Below are 22,762 nucleotides of genomic sequence, written 5' to 3' on the forward strand. Positions count from 1 at the left end.
GGGTCAAAGAAGAGAAAGGGGTCAACTGTTACACTGGGAAACTGGAAAACTCCCTCGGGGTGCTCCCCATCTCCCATCCACCTCTAGGAACACCAAGAAGCACACAAACTGACACTGGGGGACCAGAGAGAGAGAGTCCACAGCACCCAAGCCACTCAATGTCCTGCTTTGCCGAATTCCCACTGGGAGGCCAAGGAGATTTCTGTTGTCCCCAGGATCCCAGCCTGGATTTTTACCTCTAGTGCTCAAAATGGCCAAGGATCCATTGGTGAAGGAAAACAAGGCAGGGGAGAAGGGGAGCAGGACGGGGCTCCTGGGCTCCCTCCTGTCCCTCCACTTGTACCTTGGAGGTTCCAAGAGATAGGACTGATGCTCAACTACGTCCTCTGGTCACTCCCAGGGATTCAGGTACCATAAGCCTGAGTTAAGATAGACCTGCTGCTGGGCGCAGTGGTGCACGCTATAATCCCAGCAGCTTGGGAGGCTGAGGCAGGAGGATCGTGAGTTCAAAGCCAGCCTCAGCAAAAGTGAGGCCCTAAGCAACTCAGTGAGACCCTGTCTCTAAATAAAATACAAAATAGGGCTGGGGATATGGCTCAGTGACTGAGTGCCCCTGAGTTCAATCCCCAGAACCCCCCCACCCCCCAAAAAAGACACAGCTGCTGCTGCTTCAGGCTGTGGTGAGAAGCTCCGGCCTTTCCTGCCTCGGTTATTTATGTCTTAATTTGCAAGTTTCATGATTTCTGCACCTTCCTCCCACCCAGCCAGCTTCGTAGTCAGCCGGCCTGGGGGAGGCTGGCCTGTTGGAACAGGTTTATTTTCAGTCACCGACAGTTCAGCTACTCTTGGGGTTGAGTGGTGGGTGGGAATTTCCTCTAGAAATACAGGCCGCACAGTCTACCTCTTGAAGGTCAGACCTGTGGTTCAAGTCCCTTCTTAAAACCTATCATCTAGCCTGTCTCCTCAGCACGCACGGCCGAGGCTGGAAAGTAAAAGTAACCACGTGGGAATTTTCCCAACTGCTCGACAGCCTGAGCTAGCATGGCTTCTCTCCCGCTGTGGCCTCGGTGGCAGTGCTGCCGCCTCACACAGCCTGGGAAACTCCTCGGTGACGCTCAGAGTCAAAGCCATTTTTGTTGTTGTTTTTTGTTACCAGGGGCACTTAGTCACTGAGCTACATCTAGCCCTTTTTTTATATTCTATTTAGAGACAGGGTCTCACTAAGTTGTTTAGGGCCTTGCTAAATTGCTGAAGCTGGCTTTGAACTCGAAATCCTCCCGTCCCAGCCTCCCGAGCTGCTGGGATTAGAGATGTGCACCATCATTCTTACAATGGTGTAAAATGTCCTCTGACACCTGGTCCCCACTGTCCTGCCTAAATGTCCCCTCAGAAGCCATTTGAGTTCCCATCCCCCTGACCTGGAACTCCCAGCTCCCCTCACCCTGCTAAGCATTTGTTATTTTTTTATAGTGTTGTCACCTTTAAGGCCTACACGTAACATTTAGGTGAATGCCAAGGATGAGGAGTTTTGAGTTTGTTCCTGACAAATTGCAATGTTCACTGAATGAACAAATGATCTCCTCAGAAACAGCCCAAAGCCATTTGGAGTTGGGTCTGAGAAAATTACACCAGGGGCACCATTCTAGGCACAAACGACTTTGTCCTATTTCCCTGACCTGCATTCGATCACTTACTAGGTGTACAACTTGGCCAAATATACATGCTATGTAATAATTACATATTTAACTTTTTTTTTAATTAACTTAGTTTCTAATTTTTTGAGGTTGTTGTAAGTAATAACATTCATGAAATCATGAGTTTAGTGTACTGGTTATAGTTTTTCCTATAGAGTTTTAAATTAAATGCAAAAAAAAAAAAGTTTTTTAAATGTTTTCTATGTGGCACCCAAAATTATCTCGTATGCTTTTTGTTTGTTTGGTCCTGGGGATTGAACCTAGGGTTGCTCTACCACTGAGCTACACACCCAGTTCCTTTTTATTTTTTGAGACAGGGTCTTGTTAAGTCACCCAGGCAGGCCTTGAACTTGCAATTCTCCCTCCTCAGCCTCCCAAGTAGCTAGCATTACAGGAGCGTACCACTGCACCCAGCGTCTAAATTATTTCCAAAGGAAGTCTTTAAAAAGTTGTAAGATTCAAATTTGGGCCACATTAGATGCTCTCAAGGAACAGGGATAATTCCATTTGGTTCTGGGTCATGTACGAAAATGTCCTTACTATGGGATACACACTGAAGTACGCAGGGACTGGAGTCCTGAGATGTCTGCTACTTTATTTTTGAATGGTTTGGCAAAATAAAGAGACAGAGATGGTTGGAAGACAGCAGAGTAGATAAAGTCAACTGCTGAACCTGGGGCTATGTAGACAGCAATTCACCGAACTACACTGCCTTCTCTTAGGCAGTATTCTCATAATAAAAACCTGGGGAGGGCAAATGAGGAAAGAAAAAAATGTCCTAGGCAAGAACAGCATCCTTGGAACAGCTGCTGCCTTAGGGGAAGTCACACCCTGAGCTCTGTCTTCAAACCAGACTCATTACTTTATGAGCACACCCTGTGTAGCCCAGGGTCACTGTGTGGCCATCCAGGTGGCCGGCCTGCCACCTCCACTGCCCTCACCTCCTCAGCCACTCCCCAGGCTGTCCTCTCTGTGCACTCAGAATGCACAGGCTCATCTGGGCCCACCCCAGCCAGGCGTTCCTGGATGCGAGGCCTGTCAGTCCGTGCCCCTGGGCCCGAGTGTCTGCTGACAGGTCTCCGTGGATCCTGTCCTTCCTCCCTCATCAGCATTTAGGAGAGCTGACAGGGCTGGCTCATGTCCTGGTTTTTTTTTTTTTTTCTTTAATGGGGTCTTTGAGAACACACCTGAGGCCCTTTTATTTCTATGTCCAGTGCTCAAAACCTTTGGTGCCCCTGGCTAAGGCCCCAGATGTCCCGCCCTGGCCTCTCCCTGCTCTACTCAGACTCAGCCACGTTTTCCTTGGACAATATTAATCTCCTGCAGCCTCAGGGCCTTCCCATGGCTGGTCCCTCAGTCTGGAATGCTATTCTCCAAAGGTTACAGGGCTGTGTCCTTGACACTCAAATGCTGAGCGGTCATCTCCTACCTGAGGTGGCCTGCCCACCACTCTCTCTACACTGTCTTCCCTGACTACGAAAGCTTCGCTTTGAACTCAGGGTGTGGCCTTCTGTAGGGCTCACTGAGGGGCCCAGCTGGACCAGGAAAGGAGAAGCTGCCTTTGGTCAGATGTGACTGGGCCATGGCTGGGCCCTGGTTGCCTTGAAAGGATGCCTGGACACTGGCAGGTGCAGTTGCCTGAGTGAGAGCAGCAGAAGGAGAGGGATCTCTTACCCATGTACAGATGGTCCTCATTGGGGTCATCCAGGACCTATTGGCACAGCCACCAGGAACAGGTCAGGACACGAAGCAGAGGAGAGGACAGAGAGAACCGACATGAGCAGGGAGGAGGCGTGGGAGGGTCCCTCTTCCTAATCAAGATGGAAGGCCCAGGAGGACTCCTCAGAGCACGAGATCCAAAGAGTGGAAAGTAAGCACCCCCAGCCCAGTCCTCGAGGTTCCCAAGCACCCAGAAAGGAGGTGACCACAGGAAGAGGCAAAGCCTCCTCTGGCACATGTGGGTGAGAATCCAGCCCATCTCCTAGGAGAGACACAGACTGGTCTTCAAGATGAAATTCAGAGCCCATCTGGCTCTAGTGGCACCTCCATGAGGTGGCCCTGTCCCCCCCTACCCCAGCAGGAAATGACATTTCCCTGTCCAGAACTGCCTCTCGCCAATGGACAGCACAGGGGTAACCACCTCCATTATGTCAGTAGTGTCTGAGGCAGGGCTGGGCACACAGGAGGTGCTCAGGGACACCTCAGGAATAAACAAGCCAACAGACTGGCAGAGTCTTGTTGGGCAGAAGACCAGATACCACAGGACACTAGGGAGAAGGGAGACTTTGCCAGGACTCAGGGTCACTTGCAAACCAACTGCCCCTGGAACTTCCTCTAAGATGGCCAATTCCAGCATCAGGGAGTCAAGAGCATGAAGCTTGGCAGCCATGATGGAGGGAGTGACCTGCAGCTGCCATTTCTCTCCTTGGACAGACTAGGCCTCCCACCTCTTCCCACATTCTCCAGCCACCCGAGAATCACAACAGGCTTGGGAAAGGTGTGCACCCAGGCAGAGCTGGGCTGCCCATCAGGAGCCCTACGCCCCTCCCTGTGGGCAAGTCAGACCCGGGCCTTGCCCACCTAGGGTTTAGGGTCTGTAGGTCTCGGACAAGGTATGGCAGTGGCCTCCCACACACCAAAGGCAGGGATGTGCTCCCCAGGGGCCTCAACCTTGTAATCCTCCTGCCTCAGCCTCCCAAGTTGCTGTGATTACAGGCATGAACCAGAGCATATGACAAGATTATTGCTGTTTTTAAATCAATCAATAAATAACTTTTAAATGTCTCAGTTTATATTCTTAGAAGTAATATGAATAAATACAACCCGCATAGGCCACAGTGATTTGGGCCTTTCGATCATCTTTAAGAGCATAAAGAAGTCTTGAGATTAAGATTGTAAGCACTGCTGACTGCAGCAGGGGTTGGCAAAGGTCAGCCTGCAGGCCAAATGCAGCCTGAATCTGTTTTTGTAAATAAGGTTTTCTTGGAATTTATAGCATATGTGTGTCTGCTTCTGTACCACAACCACCCACAGGAGTGAGCGAAGGCAAACCTGAGTGGCCCTCGACCTCAATGTCTCCATCTGTAAAATGGGAATAAGGAGGGGTGACAGTGACACAAAGTAACAACAGTTAGGGAACCTGAAGCAAAAGACCATTTGGCTCTGCAGCACCAGGTGGTGCGACCTGGCTCTCCCTGGAAACCGGTGGCTTCGAAGCATCTGGGTATTCACAAAGCAAGGCAGGACCTCCATGCCTCCGTCCTCCACACCCCACCTCACCTCCACCAGCTTCACCACGTTGGGATGGTCCAGCTTCTTCAGGATGGCGATTTCCTGGTACACCTGCTCAATGGGGCCCCGGGGCTGGATGCAACCTCCAGGGGAAGGACGGGTGCCTCGGGGTGGGGGGCGACCTGCAAGGAGACACAAAGGCCGCCTAGGTCAGGGCAGAGAGACTCCCCACTGCAGAGGGCAGCTGGGGGGGGTGGGGGTGCAAAGGTAGAAGAACTTAGCAGGGCAGGAGCAGCTGCTGCCACCAGGGGCCCTGCAGTCAATGCTGGTGAAGACTCAGCGACAAAGCACCCATCACGCCAGTGTGGAAAAGCTCTCGGGAACAACACCTGCGTCACTTCAGTAAATATTCTTAAATGAAAGTGAACACAGAATGTCCGCAGGAGGCCTGGCACTGTCCTCAGGGGGAAGCTCTGGGGAGGGAGGGGACACCATACGTGGGCTCTGTCCTTCCTTGCCCCAGCGCACACCACAGGGTGAAGGCCCCGCCCACCGCACTCACGTGGAAAGCCAGCCTGTCGGATCAGCTTCTTCTTGGACAGCACCTTCATCGCCTACAGAAGAAAAGGCCCCAGGACCAGTTAAAGCAGCAAGGAGCAAACGTGAGGAAAGGCTCCCTCCACCCCAGGCCTGGCGGACCTCCTGGCACCACGACAGCCTCGGGACAAGGCAATGAGCTCCCCATCAACACAGGGGCCAAGCAGCCCTGGGTTCCAAGGAGGCTGGACCCAGAACACAGCTGGAAAACCTCAAGCCTTTGACTCTCTGCCCCTGAATCCAAACGTAAGTGGGCTGCAGGAATGGTGAGGAGGGCTGAGGAAGGATGTCACTGGATGCTCTACACGGGGGAACTGAGGTGCCAAGGAGCACCTCTTGCCAAGGGCACATACTTGGCACCCGATAGAGCCAGGTGTGAATCCACATTGGACTACCTCCACAGGGGCAATTCGCCCAGCTACTGCCCTTTTCTCAGTGCCACAGAGGAAGCAGAAGCTGCATTACTTCACCTTCCCATCTTGCCCTCTGTCCAACGGGCACCCTGCTTCCTCCCTGAGGTGCTACGAAGATGAGTCCACAGATCTGTCCACCTTCCAGGAAAGTGAGCGCTGGAAAGAGGGCTTTGCTTTGGATAAGGAGGGGCCAGGGGAGGGGAGTGTGGGTACTCACATAGTAAGTGTTGTCGTTCTCATTGTAGGCCAGCTTGACCACGCCATAGGAGCCCTGGATAAAGGGAGATGCCCGTGACACAGCTGCACAATGAGGACCCTGACACACAGGCTGCAAACCACTGCCTATTGGTCAAATGTGCCCTGAAACTGTATTTTGTTGGATCTGCAGTTTCTACAAAGTTTGAATTTAGTTGACAATGTTTGAAAAGATTTGATATTAAAAACCCACATTTCTGGCTTCTTTTGAAAAAAGCTGGGAGGTCTAACCACATGTAGATATCATTTCTCTAATGTTCACCATTGATTTCACTATTCCCTACTTTCATACCTAGCCTGCCTTGCGCAGGAGCCCTCATTTCCATAATTTAATGCTTTGCCACAGTCCTCACTGCTCACTAGTATCTTCCATCTCACATCCACGCCCACTTATATTACTGACTTATTCTCTCCTAGCATTTGGGCTTTTGACCCTGTAATAATACTGCTCTTTGGCTGAAACAGAAGAAAAATACATATATGAGAGTAACTTCAGGGGGGAAAAAAATCTACTAACGGATGCATACGATCAGCACAGCAATATGGCATTGCTCTGGAAGCTTTCTGAGCTTTTGCAGAAACATTTAAATTTAATATGAAAAAAATAGAAATACTAGACCATTAAAAAAATACACTAGACTGCCATCCATGGGCTGAGTGGGGGCTATGCTGCACACAGTAGCCTAATGAGGGGATAAGTCTAGCATTGGGAAACTCCCGTGGCACCCCGACAGGGACTGTGCGCCTGACGCAGGTACACTTCCCCCTCAAATGCCAGAGATCCCACACAGAACCTGAGATGGGTGTGGCCTGCCAAGATGTCAATAAACCTGCTGACTGAGACATCACAGGCAAGACTCCGCTCTTGAAACCTTATCCCTGCCTTTGCTGTACCCCCTTAAATAAATGACGGGAGCCATCTTTTCTCTGTCCAGTTGGTTGCTCCTATTACTAGACGCCCCCATCAGCCTTGCCTCCAAAGACTCCTCTCCCCGCTCCCAGCTCCAATAAGCTCCTTCCACAGTGTCTGAAATGTCCCTGGTCAAGGTAGAAAGCCAGCCCAACTCCTGGGGTATTTACCTTTCCAATTTCATCCTTCAGTGTGTACTGATTCAGCTGCACACAGTCCTAGAAAATAATTTAAAATTTGTAACAGATACATTTTCCACAAACTGAACCCCCCCACACAAAACCAGGACCCAAATCAAGAAAACAAAAACTCCCAGCTCCTCAGAAACACTTCCCAGGCAGTGTCCCTTCTCCAGAATGACCTCTGTCCTGAAACAGATCTTCCTCATTGTTGTGCTTTGTCCAACTGTGATCACACAGGGCTGGAGGGTGCAGCTCAGTGGGAGAGCACATGTTTATTCAGCAGGGTCCTGGGTTGGATCCCCAAACCCCCCCCCCAAAAAAAAAAGGTGGGGGAGAAATCATATAATATGCAGTCTTTATTTCTATTTTTATAAGATCGTTCACACTTTCAAAAAGTAAATTTTAAATTTAAAAAGTATTCATGTGTCAGGTGCAGTAGCACATGCCTGTAACCCCACTGACTCAGGAGGCTAAGGCAAGAGGATTGCAAATTTGAGGCCAGCATCAGCAACTTAAAAGAAATAATCATGCGAGCTGGGGTTGGGTTCAGTGGTAGAGTGCTCGCCTAGCATATGTGAAGGACTGGGTTAGATTCTCAGCACCACATATAAATTAATAAAATAAAGACCCAATGACAGGGCTGGGGATGTGGCTCAAGCGGCAGCGCGCTCGCCTGGCATGCGTGCGGCCCAGGTTCGATCCTCAGCACCACATACAAAAACAAAGATGTTGTGTCTGCCGAAAACTAAAAATTAAATATCTCTCTCTCTCTCTCTCTTTAAAAAAAAAAAAAAAAAAAAAAAGACCCAATGACAACTAAAAAATATTTTTTAAAATAAAGAAAGAAGTAATCATGCCTACATTGTCATACAAAAATACAAAGGGGTAAAAAAAATCTCTGCAAACTTGGAGGTGGACAAAGGTTTCTTAGATCATACACAAAAAGTACAAAACACAAAAAGCAAACAAATGATACTTTTGACTTCACCAAAGTCAAAACTTTTGTACCTCAAGACACTATTTTAAAAGGTCTGGTGGTGTAGCTCAGTGGGAGAGCACTGAGCATGTGTGAGGCCCTGGTTTCTATCCCCAGAACTGGAGGGGAGGCGGGGTTGGAGAAAAAGAAAAGCCAAGGCCCACACTGGCTGAGAGGATTCATCACACATACATTAGACAAGAAATGAAATCCAAAATAAAAGAACTCTGGATCCTGGACTGGGGACGCAGCTCAGTGGTAGAGTGCTTGCCTACAGTGACAAAGCCCTCTGTTCACTCCCAGCACAGGAAAACAAACAAACTAAACTCTATGACTCAATACTAGTTAAGTCCAACAACCCAATTAAAAAATGGGCAAAAGTTTGAACAGAAATTTCCCCAAAGAAAAATAAAACAAGTGGTCAATAAGCACATGAAAAGACTATTAGTCATCAGGGCAATACACACAAAAGCCACAGGGAGAGGCTGGCAAAAATCAAAACTGAGCAGACCAAGGTTCAGCAAGAATGCAGAGCAGACAAAAGCCTTAGCATTTGGCAATTTCTTAACACACACCTACCATATGACCCTGCCATGCTGTTCCTGGTCATTTACCCAGTGGAAATGAAAACATGCTTCATTGGTAATGCTCAAAAACTGGAAGTAACCCAAAAGTCCAGCAACAGGTGAATGGACAAACTGTGCCTCATTCATATGATGGAAGGATTCTGCATAAAAAGGCACAGCTGATTCAGCTGTCCCTCGTACCCACAGGAGATTGATTCCAGGACCCCCTGCAGAAACTGAAATCTGCAGATGCAGAAGTACCCTGCATAAATGGCACAGCATTTGCATGTAACCTCCCTCTTATGCTTTAAATCATCTCCAGGTTGCTTATATGTTTAATGCAATGTAAATGCTATGGAAGTAGCTGTCATGTGGTATTGCTCAGGAAATAATGACGAGTGAGGGGTGGTAACACACTGAGTACAGATGTACTTTTTTCTTTCCACATATCTTCCACCCCAGGTTGACTGAATCTGCAGCTATGGGGACCGTCACTATTCAGAGCAACATGGATAAATTACAAAAAACTAAGCTAAAAAAAAAAAGGGTGCATACTAAACAATCCCACCTCTATAAAATTATAGAACTTGCAAATTAATCTCTAGTGATAAAAGAGCAGATCAGCAGCTACCTGGGAAATGAGAAGTCAGGGAGGGATGGTTGCAGGGCATGTTAGAGAAGCCCAAATGACTGGTTGTGCTGATGGTTTCATAGGTGAAGTCATGTATCAAAACTAATTTTTTTGGGGGGGGTACTAGGGATTAAACCCAGGGACATTTAACCTCTGAGTCACATCCCCAGACCATTTTTGTATTTTATTTTAGAGACAGGGTCTCACTAAGTTTCTTAGGGCCTCACTATATTGCTCAAGATCCTCCTGCCTCAGCTTCCTGAGCTGTTGGGATTACAGGCATGTACCACCTCACCTGGCTCAAAACTAATTTTTGTTCATTTGAAACATGCAGTTTTTGATTTTACCCTTCACTTCCCTTCCCCATGATTCTAAGCCTTTTCCCAAACTTTGATACAAGTTCCTCGTCCAAATTTGCAGGCCTTTTTTTGGTAAGATGCCCTGTAGAAAACAGAGTATTGCCTCAGGGAGGAGCTGGAGCCATAAATAGTGGCACCATACTACCCCATTTCTCAACTTCCTTTTCTCTCTCACTGAGAGGGTCCTGAGATGGTCCAGGTTACTGGCCTGCAAGTTACCTCCAGGGCTCAAGGAGCCCCTCCCAAGGGTGGAAGCTCAGGCTGCTTCCAGCTTCCTCTCCTGTGCTGCTTTTATTCCCCTGAGCCCTGGAGGGATGTGACCAGCAGTTCCAACAGTTCCAACAGTCCAGCCCTGGCTTCCTGCCGTTTCACGGCTGCAGGCTGACTCCATGGCCTGGCCTTCAAGGGCCCCTAAAACTCTGACCTTGCACAAGGCACTTAGTTGTCCACCAAATACTAGTTTCCCCCTTCCTCCTTCTAAACAGACCTTGGGAGGCAATGTCCCATCTGGCAAACTTCACTTCCAGCTTATTACAGCTTAGGGTGGCTGCATGGCTGTGTTCTGGCCAGCGGGAGACAGGCAGGAGTTGGTGGATAGAACTTGCAGGAAAGAGGACTACCTTAGGAGGCAGCCACTTTCTGCCCTTCTCCCCAGCTCCCTCTTCCTGCATGGAACACAGCTGTGAAGGCAGAGGCCACCACCACAGAACCACCATACCAAGTCCCTGAATGCCTGACACCAGATTTATTCTGCATGATAAACAAGCCCAGTTGCCTTAAAGCCACTGTTCTGGGAAGGGGAGTGTCTGTAGATGGCATCCCTCATTATGGGCCGTATACTCCAGCTAACTAAACCCCTGACTCCCCCCATCATACCTTCCACCCCTGGCCTTTGCTCAGGGTGCAGACTTCCCTACACTGACCTTTCTATGTACACATGTCCAATTATGGAAGCTCTACCTTGCCTTCAAAATGCAGTCCCTATAGCCAGGTTGCTCCTTTAAAACCAGCCAATTAAGAGTTTTCTTCTAATTCAATTATTATTATTAATATTTTATAGTAGGGATTGAACCCAGGAGTGTTCTACCACTGAGCTATATCCCAGCACTTGTTAACTGTTTGAGACAGGGTCTCACTAAGTTGCCTGGACTGGCCTCTTGCCTGAGTCTCACAAGTCACTAGGATTACAAGCACTGTCACCATACCCAGCTTTCATTCGTTGTTGTTGTTTTTTTTTTGTGTGTGTGTGTGTGTGGTGCTGGGAATCGAACCCAGGGCCTTGTGCATGCGAGACAAGCACTCTACCAACTGAGCTACATCCCCAGCCCCTCATTCCTTCTTAATATGCTATGTTCAAGTTTTTCCTGTGCACCAGTGCCTGGGCCAGCTGCTGAGGACACAGCGGTGTGGAGGCAGCTCTCGGGGAGCTGCACAGCTGTGTGGAGGCAGCTCTCGGGAGCTGCGGATCCAGCCTGGGGGAGACAGGCAGTAACAACCAGAGAAACACACAGGTCATGAGAGGCTGAGGAGCACATGAAGGAGAGAAGGCAGGGCCACAGGAGAGAGGGCTGGGCTGCTCTGGAGGGGACCCCAGTCCTGACAAGGTCGTTGGATGGAGCTGGCCTTGGTGAGCCAGCAGCAGAGGGCAGGAGAAGGGTGAGGGCAGATCACAGGCCCCGGGAACGCGGTGGGATGTGAGTTTGGATTCACCTCCTAGAGGCGATGGTAAGGACCCTAGGAGAAAAGGCGCTGCCTCAACGAAGCGGCAGGGGGTCGCTGTTGGGCCACGGGAGGTGGGGGCTCTCTCCGGACTGCCATCTCTCTGCACCTGCACACCTGCTAACCCCCAGCACCTGCATCCATCTTTCTTCTTTTCTGGTGCTGCGGCGGGGGCTGGAGACAGGCAGGAGCTGGAGACAGGCAGGAGCCGGGCAGGAACATGCACTCTAGTGCTGAGCCGCACCCCCAGCCCTTGCCTACCTTGGCAGGAGACCCCGTGGCTCTGGAGATGCTCTGGTCACCCTCACACAGGTGGCCTCCCACCCCAGCGTTCCTCACAAGGACGGACAGCAGCTTGAGCAGAGCATTTGAGGCTCCCTCACCCTAGGCTGAGCATTGAGGCTGCTGGGCTGCGTGTGCCCAGGGCTCCCCGAAGTGTCAAGGTCGCTGCCCTTTGCAGACTTTCTTCCTTCCAAGGTGGACTCACTCCCCGCCAACCTGCCAGTTTCTTGGGGTTCCCTCCAGCTCCACGGTTGAACGGGATCCCCCTGGGATGCCCAGCTGACCCAAACACGGCGGTGGCAGCTCACGCACCTGCATCCCTGTGATGGAGACGTGGTGAGACTCCACGGTGGGCCGCCGGGGCAGCCGCGGCGAGGACTGCGGGGAGCTGATGGGCGAGTAGGGCAGGGACGGGTAGATGCAGCGGCCATTCATGTCCAGGCTGCTGCTGGCCGCCGGCCCACCCTGGGACTGCTCCTGCAGGGACAGCTTGCGACCTGAGAGGTGGGGCCGGGCCTGGGGCCCCGAAGCGTCGAGGGGGGCCTCTAGGCCATCAGCCTCCAGAGGCTGGTCCCTGGCCAGGCCGAGGTCCACAGCACCGCCCGGCTCACAGTCGGTGACCACGATGAAGGACTCCATGCCCAAGTGGATGCTCAAGGAGGAGAGGCCCCGCAGGGCCTCACAGGGCTTCTGGCCTTCGCTACTGCTGCCCCCGCCCCCCAGCTCATCCTGGGGGGCGGCCCGGTCGCTGCTGGGCTGGCTAGTGACACATGATGACATGGTGCGTGCAGCCACTTCATCCAAGGGGCCCAGGCTCTCCCATTCGGCAGCAGCGCCACCTGCAGAGAAAGAGAGAGTCAGAAAGCAGAGCCTGGGGGCCCAGGCTGGAGCCTAACCTCTGCCTTGGATCCACATCCTAAAAAAACAAAATCCTGCAAAACATGATGTGATCTGACCTCTGCACTTCCTCCTGATAGGCCCTCCTCATGCACCTCGATGAGGAAGGAGTCCAAATTCAATTCCTGCAGGAGCCAAGTAACCTCCAAGAGAGCACGGGCCCTGCAGAGCTGGCAGCTACTTCTGGCTCTACCCAATTGTTGTTTCCTAATTATTTCAAATATTTTTAAACACTGGGTAGGCCAAGTGAAACACTTCCACCTGGCTGCATCCTTCCCAAGGCAATGATCCAGACAGCACTTTACAGTTTACATGTACCAGTATGATGTCATAGTACCAGAGGTTGTGAGTCTGCTGTTATACCCCTGTTATACCTCTGAGGCCCAAGAAAGGGAAAAATACTTTTCCAAGGTGTACAAGCAGCTGTCTGGTCTGGCCTAGCCTCAGCAGATGATGCTCAACTGAGAAGTGGGGTCAGGGTCTCATCAGAGAAAGGACAGTCACCAAGAGAATGGTGTGTGAGCCAGGGGAGTTGGAGGCTGAGGCAGGAGGATTGCAAATTCAAGGCCAACCTCAGCAACTTAGCAAGATCCTGTCTCAAAAAAAAAAAAAAAATTAAAATGGCCCAGGGATGTAGCTCACTGGCAAAAAGCACCCCAATACAAAAAAAATTAAAAAAAAAAAAAAAAAAAAAAAAGCCAGTGGCGAAACACTTTGACTTGCATGATTCCATTGATATGAAATTTCTAGAACAGGCAGATGCATAGAGACAGAAAGATGAATGGTTGCCTAGGGCTGAGGAGAACCTGGGGAGGAATCAGGAGTGGCTGCTTAATGAATGGTGGGATTTCCTTTTGGGGTGACAAATGTTTTGGATCTAAACAGAGGCAGCAGCTGAATAATCTTATATAAGTGCTAAATGCCCCTGAAGTTTGCTTTAGCTCAGTGGCAGAAAGCTTGTGTAGCATGTACAAGGCTCTGGGTTCCATCCCTACCACCACCCTCCCCCGCCCCCCCACACACACACACTCACAGATTACTTCCATTTATGTGAACTTTTATCTTGATTTTTTAAAAAAGAGAATGACACTCTCCCTTAGGCTGCCAGCTCCCTCCATCTCTGGGACAGAAATATTAACCTTTAGTTCATGTGTTTGACAAATTCTGCCGGACAAATGTCACAGGTGCCGCTGGCACTCAGTGAGTACATCACAGCTGTGGCAGCGGTGCCATGCTCATCACCCACACTGGCGGTGAGCACACACAGGAAAAATGCAAGGGTGGCAGTGCACTGTCCCTGGGCCCTCGTGAAATAGTCCTTCCTCCTGAGCAGGGGCATGTGGCAGGGAAAGTCCAGCGAGAAAAGCAGTGAGGGAAACAGCCTCGTCCCAGCACTGGCACACACAGCTCCTGGGGAAAGAACCTCAGTGAACCCAAGCGTGTGCCCAGAGGCTCAGCCTCCTTTACAGTAAGTGGAAATTCAAACTTGCAGCGCAGTGGCTGGGTGAGCTGACAGAGCCACTCCTCTCCCTGTCAACACACCCAAGAACTGAAAGCAGGGATTCAAAGGCTCATAAGTCAATGTTCACAGCAGCGTGAGCTCGACCTACAATTGCCAAAAGGTGGAGAGAAGGCAGGAAGAGTCCATCGATGGATGAATGGATAAACAGAATGTGGTAGAACCACCCGAGGGCCATAAAAAGGAAGGAAACTCTGACTAATACTAAGAATCCTGAAGCCATCAGGCTCCACCAAATAAGCTGGTTACTAGGTGAGCGGTCTCACTTCCATGAGGCACCAGCAAGACTCCAGTTGGCAGAGGAAGCAAGCAGAACACAGGTGACAGGCTGAGCGGGAAATGAGTGACTGCCTCAGGGGCACCAAGTTTCTTCTGGAGATGTTGGAAAGTTCTGAAACTAGATGGTGATGGCCACATGAAACAGTGGATATAGTTAATGCCACCAAATTATAACACTAAAAGTGGTTAAGAGGGTAAATTTTATGTTCCATGTATTTTAGCAAAATTAAGAAGAAAACTAGCCGGGCATGGTGGCACACACCTGTAATCCCAGAGGCTTGGGAGGCTGAGACAGGAGGATCACAAGTTCAAAGCCAGCCTCAGCAAAAACAAGGCACTGAGCAACTCAGTGAGACCCTATCTGTAAATAAAATGCAAAATAGGGCTGGGGATGTGGCTCAGTGGTTGGGTGCCCCAAGTTCAACCCCTGGTGCCCTCCCCCTTAAAAAGAATAAAACTACAATTAAAACACATTTCTTTCATCTATCAGATTGGCACGTCTGGCTCAGCTGCAGGGAAGTGGCTGCTTTCATCCAGGGCTGCCAGGGTGTGAACTGGTACCATCCCTATGGAGGGAAATACATCAGTATTTAAAATTCCAAATGCACACACCTGGGACCTAGCAATCCTGCAACCTGGGTATTCCCTCCACAGACAACCTTGCGCATGCAGAAAATGATGTAAACACAACGTGATGTTGGCAGTGTGGTTTGAAATGACCACCCCTGGCAAACAAAATGAGGTACATCTATCCTGGGAGAAAAGTGTGCATTTTAAGACAGGTGGTTCTATGTGTCTTGTGTGAATTAGTGCCAAGACACACTGTTACAGGGAAAAACCGAAGCACTAGTGGCTACTGCTGGCCCAGGAGGAAAGGTCCACACGCATGTCTAGGATGGCACATGCACTGTGGATTTCTGGAAAAATACACAAGAAGACTGTAACAGGGGTTCCAAGGAGAAATAACTGTTTTGAGGGCAGGGGTACAGTGGGAGGGAATGGCTTTTCACCATCTTTACTTTTGTGCCACATGCATACACTCAATATTTAAAAATGTATTTTTATTGTTATTTTTTGGTACCAGGGATTGAACCCAGGGGTACTCAGCCATTGAGCCACATCCCCAACCCTTGTTTTTGTATTTTATTTAGAGACAGGGTCTCACTGAGTTGCTTAGTATTACCTCGAGAAGTTGAGATTGGCTTTTAACTCGCGATCCTCTTGCCTCAGCCTCCTGAGCCACTGGGATTACAGAAATGCACCACCGTGCCCAGCTCAAAAAACAAAAAAAAAAAAATTTTGGGGGGGGTGCTTGGGATTGAACCCATGGCCTTGTGCATGTGGGGCAAGCACTCTACCAACTAAGCTACATCCCCAGCCCTCAAAATTGTATTTTTAAAAGAAATCATCTCCACAGCCCCCACTGTTATGGCTCTGCATATCCTTTTTATGATCCGTCCAGAAGAGGAAAGCAGGGCCCTGGAGTCACACAGCTTGGGATCCTCCTTCTCCTGGCTTACCTTAGCCTCCTGCAACCTCAGTTGTCTTATCTCCAAAATGGGTACCCACCACTGGTCAGAAGCTTCACACAAGCCAGACACTTTGAACCGCTCCTGGCATAGGGTCAGATGCTCGAAAACTGTTCTCTCAGCTGTACCTGCTGAGCACCTACTACCCACTGGGCTGTGGTCGCATGTTCCTGTGATGTACTAAGGACCTGGAGAGCCCCCTGCTCCTGTGTGTGCTCCCCAACCCCGGCAGTGTGGTCCTTCCTCCCGGCGGGGCCAGCGCCTGTCTCCCCTCCCAGAGCCACCTCCGACAGGCTACCAGCATTCCTGAAAAGAAGACAGCCTGGCAGCGCCTGGGAAAGTCAATGGAGAATTTTTTTCCTTGCCAACAGAAAAACAATTGCTTATCGATCTCCACTCCAGACCAAGGACACAGAGCCAACCGCCCGTCTCCCTGGCAAGCCAGCGTCTGGCCTGGGCCTCCCTCATGGCCTTTGACATAGCCTCAGCCTTCAAGGGCTGGAGGAGGGAGAAGTGCCAGCTCACACCTGGGTCAGGGGCCACCGTGCTGGAGGAACAGGGGTGTCCAGGCCTCAGGACCCTGGCCTCAGGCACTCACAGGAGACATGTCCAGATGAGACAGCTCCAGCCCCACAGGGTCTACGCCAATGTTAATGGCTTGGGGGTCACAGATCCTATGAGGATCTGATAAAAGCAGGCACGGTGGCACATGCCTGAAATTCCAGCTGCTTAGGAGGAGGGCAGGAGGATTGCAAGTTCAAAGCCAGCCTCAGCAACTTAGCAAGGCCCTAAGCAACTCAGTGAGACCCTGCCTCTAAATAAAATATAAAAAAGGGCTGGAGATGTGGCTCAGTGGTTGAGTGCCTGGAGTTCAATCCCCGGTACAAAAAAAAAAAAAGAAAGAATCTGACAAAAGCTATCAACCCTTTCCTCAGCAGAAAAATGTCATACAAAATGACAATAGTAGGCTGGGGCTGGGGCTCCGTGGAGCGCTCACCTAACATGTGTGAGGCACTGGGTTCAATCCTCAGCACCACATATAAATAAATGAATAAAATAAAATCCATCAACATCTAAAAAAAATACTGAGATGCCTGTCAAAACATACCTATTATAAAAATGTCAGGACTGGGCTGGGGATGTGGCTCAAGTGGTAACGCGCTTGCCTGACATGCGCGGGGCGCTGGGTTCAATCCTCAGCACCACATAAAAATAAAATAAAGATGTGTGTCCACCAAAAACTAAAAAATAAATATAAAAAAAAAAATTTCAGGACTGAATGTCAATAAAATAAAAGAACTGGGAATTCTTTAAAAAAAAAAAAAAAAAGACAATAGCATGAAAACGAAATGCTGACATCAAGCTGCTGAGCACACACAGGATCAGGCACAGGGCTGACTGTTCTGTCTGGTCAGGTAACGCTCAGAGGATGGCCCTCAGCAAGGGACCAACAGCAAACAGAGTGTTTGATTTCAGGGGGTCCAGGGTTAAGAAGTCCATTCTGCAAAACTGTGTGGGTGTGACAAAATGCTGAGTCCTCATTGTTGTGCCTCCTGTCCCTCCCTGGTCCTTCCCCCAGGAAATCCAAACAAGCCCAGCTCGGAAGGCCTCCCCATGACACTCAGTGTGAGCCGCCAGACCCTTGCTACAGCAGATGGACCGGACCCTAGCCAGGACGAGAATGTTCCTTCCTCTGCCAGGAAGCCAAGTGGCACAGGCCTCCAGGAAATGCTTTCCCATCTCCTGGGGGCTGCTCCCACCCTGTGCCTGCTGCCCTCCAACTGCAGGGCTCCAGGGCAGAGCTCCCGGAGCTGCAGCACAGCAAGAAGCTGGTGGTGAGTTGGGGAGGAGACCCCACCCCAAGGGCACCCTGCTCAGGATCCCTAGGTCCCCTCGTCCCAGGTACTACAAGACAACCAAGAATTCAAAACAAGCTGGGCATGGTCCTGCTTGCCTATAATCCCAGCGTCCTGGAAGGCAAAAGGATCTCAAGTTCAAAACCAGCCTCAGCAAAAGTGAGACGCTAAGCAACTCAGTGAGACCCTATCTCTAAATAATTAGAGTGCCCCTGAGATCAATTCCCAGTACCAGAAAAATTCCAAATAGCTTCAAGGATCCTGCCAAGGCCAAGGACGACACTCTCCTTTGAGATAACAGGCTCAGCCAGCCATATCTTCTCTCATCTGAAGAAACTGAGGCCCAAAGAGATCCTAAAAGAAATTCGCTCATTAATTTGTGGGATTTGTTTTAGATCTTGGTTGGTTTGTTTTCCAGTACTGTGGATTGAACCCAGGGCCTCATGCATGCTAAACAAGTGCTCCACCACCAAGATCCATCCCCAGCCCTTTTTATTTTTTTACTTTGAGGAAGGGCCTGGCTAACTTGCCCAGGCAGGCCTTGAACTTGCAACCCTCCTGCTTCAGCCTCCTGAGTTGCTGGCATTACTGATGTGCTCCATGCCCAGGTCATTTGTTCTTTAACAAGTCATTTTGGAGGACATACTCTGTGCCAGGAAAACCAAACAGAAGTAGTTTCTGCCCTACAGAGACAACAGCCTCTGAAGTAGACAAGCATTTTAAAGAAGGAAAACCCGAGATTCCATGAACACACCCTGGGGAAATGCCCGGGGCAGGGCAAGGGGCCCAGGGCAGTGTTTTGGGAAGCAGGGGAGGGAAGGCCTTTCCTGGGGAAACCAGCAGCCCCGCAGGCAGAGCAGGTGCTGAGGGGGCAGAACTTGGTCCAGGCAGAGGAAACAGCTTGAATAGGCCCCACAGCTGGAGAGAGGTGGGAGAGTGGGGGGACCAGAAAGGGGCCCAGTGGGGCTGGACAGGAGCCCGGGAACAGAGCCAGAGAGGACAGGGAGGCCAGCAGGGCCAGAGCTCGTAGGAAGCTGAGGAGGAGAGCAGAGGGGCAGTCAGGCAGAGCCACAGCCACCTCTCAGACCTTGCCATCAGGTGACTATGTCCCCCAGAAAAGATATGCTGGAGCTGGAGCCCTCGGTCCCTCAGAATGAGGCCTTACAGGGAGGCAGGTATTTATAAAGGCATTTAAGTAAAAATGGGGGCCTCTGGGTGAGCCCTAAGCTAACAGGACCCAGGTACTCAGGAAAAAGGGGAAATGTGGACAAAAGACGGGGGTGGGGGGATGCTTCTGCAGGACGAGATGCTGGAGACCACGAGCACCCACCAGAAGCAGGACAAGGGAGGACAGGACCCTCCCTCACAGCCCCGTGAAGGGACAAACTCAGCTGCCGCTCAGACCTCCGCCTTCTAGCCTCCAGCATGGGAGACAGTGCACTGCTGCTGCTCAAGCCATCCGGGCCTCGGACTCTGTGTAGCAGCCCCGGGACAGCACCCAGCACCCAACCTGCCCGGGGGGCCAAGAAGCTGGCTGCCTCCGCAGGGAGACTCAAGCCTGAGAAGCTCGGCCATGTCAGCTTGGGCAGTGGTGGAATATTCCAGGTTCTGCACCCTGGGTTCAGAGTCTTATCAGATCCAAGGGCTCATGCACCTTCTCTCCTTGAAACACATTTGTTTTTTGGTACCAGGGATTGAACTCAGGGGCACTCAACCACTGAGCCACATCCCCAGCCCTATTTTGTATTTTACTTAGAGACAGGGTCTCAACTGAGTTGCTTAATGCCTCGCAGTTGCTGAGGCTGGCTTTGAACCTGCGATCCTCCTGCGTCACCCTCTTTAGTTGCAGGGATCACAGGCCTGCACCATGGCACCTGGCTCCTTAAAACACTTTTGAGTTGAGGGGCACCAAAACTCACAGTGCCCAAAAACAAAGGCCTTCCCACATGAGACAGCAGGAAAGAGATCTCTGGCTTTTGAGTGCACAGACCCATCACGGTCCCTAGAGCACAAATAATACAAATGGTGACTCTTAAGTGACATCTGGCTACTGATATGTTTTGCTTGGCATGCACCATGTTTAAAACTATTGGATTGAGAAGGCCAACATTCCAGAGCTAGGAGATTTCAGATAAAAATCAGAATTTCCAGAATCTAAGGCTAGAAATGTAGCTCAATGGTAGAGTGCTTGCCTGGCACGCATGAGGCCTTGGATTGGATTCCCAGCACTGCTAAAAAAAAAAAAAAAAAAAGGAGCAAAACAAAATTTCTAAAATCTCTAAAAGCATCAGACACTCTGATAGTACTAGGCTGGGTCCCAGCTCTTGGCAGCTTTGGCCAGAGAAACACTCACCAGAGAGTCACAGAATTTACATCCCCCAGTGCCCCACCCCAATGTCAGGCTGCAGGCCACACCCTGTGCCCTTTCCTTATCCTAGGTCCCATGACCTTTCTTACAGGTTTCTGCAGCCCCTGCTTTGAGGGTCACTGGATTTCAATGTTACAGGGGCGTGTCTCCATGGTCACCTGCCCCAAACATCTCATTTTGCTGATGAGAAAATGGAGGCTTGTGATGATTTACTAATTTGTCCAAAGTCACACGGTGGTTCCAGGCAGAGTAAAATTGCTCTGAGTTTTGTTTAATTTTGTTTTGAGGTACAGGGACTTGAACCCGGGGCTTCGGGCATGCGAGTCAAGTGCTCAAGCAATGAGCTACTCCTCTGTCCTGGTCTAATTTCTCAGGAAAGGACTAAACATTACAGGGACAGTCTGGCGATGGCCACATATTATACCCTGAATAAATCTCAGGCTGGGTCAGAATCCCCAACCAAGGGGAACACGTGGCCCACACCTCTGTCTTCCTGGGACCTCAGCTTGTGTCCAAAGGGGAAAAAGCAAAGGTGTCCTGCCTCAACAGCTCAGAGAAGGAATGCACAGGAAGAGGCAGAGACTCCCGAGTAACTGGAGAGAGTGTGGCTTTGTCTCTTGTCTATTGCTGAATTCCAGGGCCTAGAACTTTCTAGGACACCATTGGCATTTGATAAATATTAGCTGGAAGTTATCGTATATTTCATCTGTCCCAAGGCCACTCAGAAGGTCAGAAGTGCTCTTAGCTGGCACAGAGTCTACGTTCCAGCAGTCTGAGAATAGCAGCCCCATTTATGTCTGGGGACCCATCCCTCCATATGAGAAGTGGCCTGTGGAGCTGACCCCACCACCAGCTTCAGGATTCACACATGACTCAACCCTGGCCCGACTGGCACCAGCTCTGGTCAAGCAATTGAATCAAGATTATATATGTGACCCAACTCAAATCTATTGGGTCTTATTCTGGGATTTTTTGGAGAAGTGTTGAAAAGAATGTCCCTCTTTCTACAGTAACCAGGAGATGGGGGAACTCTGCCTCAGAATGAAGTCAACAGGGAAAAAAGAGAGACAATAGATGGAGAAGAACTGATCTGGCACAGACATGCTTGAAGCCCATATATCCCAGGAGTTTTTAACTGCCTGAGCCAATATATTCCTATTTTTGCTTAAGCCTATTTATGATTAGCTTTCTGTCATGAACCAAGTTCTTCTTTTTTTTTTTTTTTTTTTCCTGGTACCAGGGATTGAGCCCAGAGGCATTTAACCACCAAGCCACATTCCCAGTCTTTTTTAAAATTTTATTTAGAGACAGGGTCTTGCTACGTTGCTTAGGGCCTTGCTAAATTGCTGAGGCTGGCTTTGAACTTGTGATCCTCCCACCTCAGCCTTCCAAGCCACTGGGATTACAGGCATGCGCAATGGCATCCAGCAGAAACCAAAGATCTTGACCTACAAGTGACAGAGTTGATTGACAGAAAAGCTTCTTCACTAAGCTTCCTGCAGACATTCAGTTCCTTACATCCTAAGCCCCTCTTTAGGCCAAACTGCTAGGCATAAGCAAGTTCCTTGACAACCCAGGGACAACCTTCATCTTGACAGGCAGAAGCTAATACTTCCCAAGACTTTTTTTTTTTTTTTCTTTTTAATCTTAAAGAAAAAAGAATCAAGGTTGCAAAGGGAAGGGCTGATAAAGAAAATGAGGGAAAGGAACTGGCTAACACGCTCAACACTAGACCCCATGGTCATGGCAGCACGGCATGCCACGGCTGTAGATGTAGTTATGGCTGACCCTGGTGGCTACTTGGGGCTGTTCTAAGCCTCTATCATTGTAACCTTCTGAGAGTTAGGCACTGCTATGATCCCTGTTCACCAGTGAGGAAGCTGAAGCACAAAGAGGCTGAGTGACTAGCCCATGATCACCCAGCTAATGTCTCCAGAGGGTACAGGTGTGCTCGATCACTAACCAGAAGCCAAGAAAGAACTTCAGCAGGTATCAAGTCAAACCTCCTCAACTGGCTTTAATTTATATTAAAACAAGTTTGGGCTTTTTAAATCTTTAATCCCACCATGCTAACTTAGCTCTCTTCATCTCTTCAAACCCTTGTCCAGATGCATCCCTTGTTAGGAGACCAAACACGTCGCATGCAGGTAGTCTCACACCCTTGCCTCCCTGTGTCCCAAGAGCCTTCACGCACTCACACAGCTCCTGCAATCGATGCACCAAAGGCCAAGAAGGGACTCTGAGACCTGAAAAGGGGAGGCCACCTGGCCAATTCACTGGGCAGGCCCAGGGCTAGGCCCGACAACAACCAGGGGTACTGACTCTGCAGCCCAGTGCAATTAAGGACACTTGATTTGGTCTATAATTAAGTATCATTAGAAGAAGGGGCCAGTCTGAGTCAGGCATCAAAAGCTAGGTGTACACAGGTGGCCTAGCCTTGACGATACAGGACGCAGGACTGAGTGGCTGAGTATGGGAAAGGAGAGGCAGTGGCAGGAG

General features: G+C 50.0%; 1 protein-coding gene and 1 non-coding gene across 5 annotated transcripts in view; both read right to left on the reverse strand.

Moving 5' to 3' along the window:
- Camkk2 (calcium/calmodulin dependent protein kinase kinase 2) overlaps positions 1-22,762 on the reverse strand; it is a 42,323-nt gene that overhangs the window by 14,039 nt on the left and 5,522 nt on the right. For all 4 annotated transcript variants that reach the window (XM_076849991.2, XM_076849897.2, XM_076850173.2 and 1 more), the window contains exons 2-7: positions 12,128-12,654; positions 7,271-7,318; positions 6,153-6,206; positions 5,488-5,539; positions 4,974-5,107; positions 3,369-3,405 (exon numbers count right to left, since the gene is read on the reverse strand). In XM_076849991.2, coding sequence (XP_076706106.1) covers positions 3,369-3,405; positions 4,974-5,107; positions 5,488-5,539; positions 6,153-6,206; positions 7,271-7,318; positions 12,128-12,595 — 793 coding nt within the window. In that variant the 5' untranslated portion in view covers positions 12,596-12,654. The remainder of the gene's footprint in view (positions 1-3,368; positions 3,406-4,973; positions 5,108-5,487; positions 5,540-6,152; positions 6,207-7,270; positions 7,319-12,127; positions 12,655-22,762) is intronic.
- Positions 11,064-11,137, reverse strand: Trnaa-cgc (transfer RNA alanine (anticodon CGC)). Its single transcript has one exon. It is a non-coding gene; the product is annotated as a tRNA-Ala (tRNA).

The sequence above is a fragment of the Callospermophilus lateralis genome, chromosome 1 (genome assembly GCF_048772815.1).
Source record: "Callospermophilus lateralis isolate mCalLat2 chromosome 1, mCalLat2.hap1, whole genome shotgun sequence".
NCBI classification, from domain to species: Eukaryota; Metazoa; Chordata; class Mammalia; order Rodentia; family Sciuridae; genus Callospermophilus; species Callospermophilus lateralis.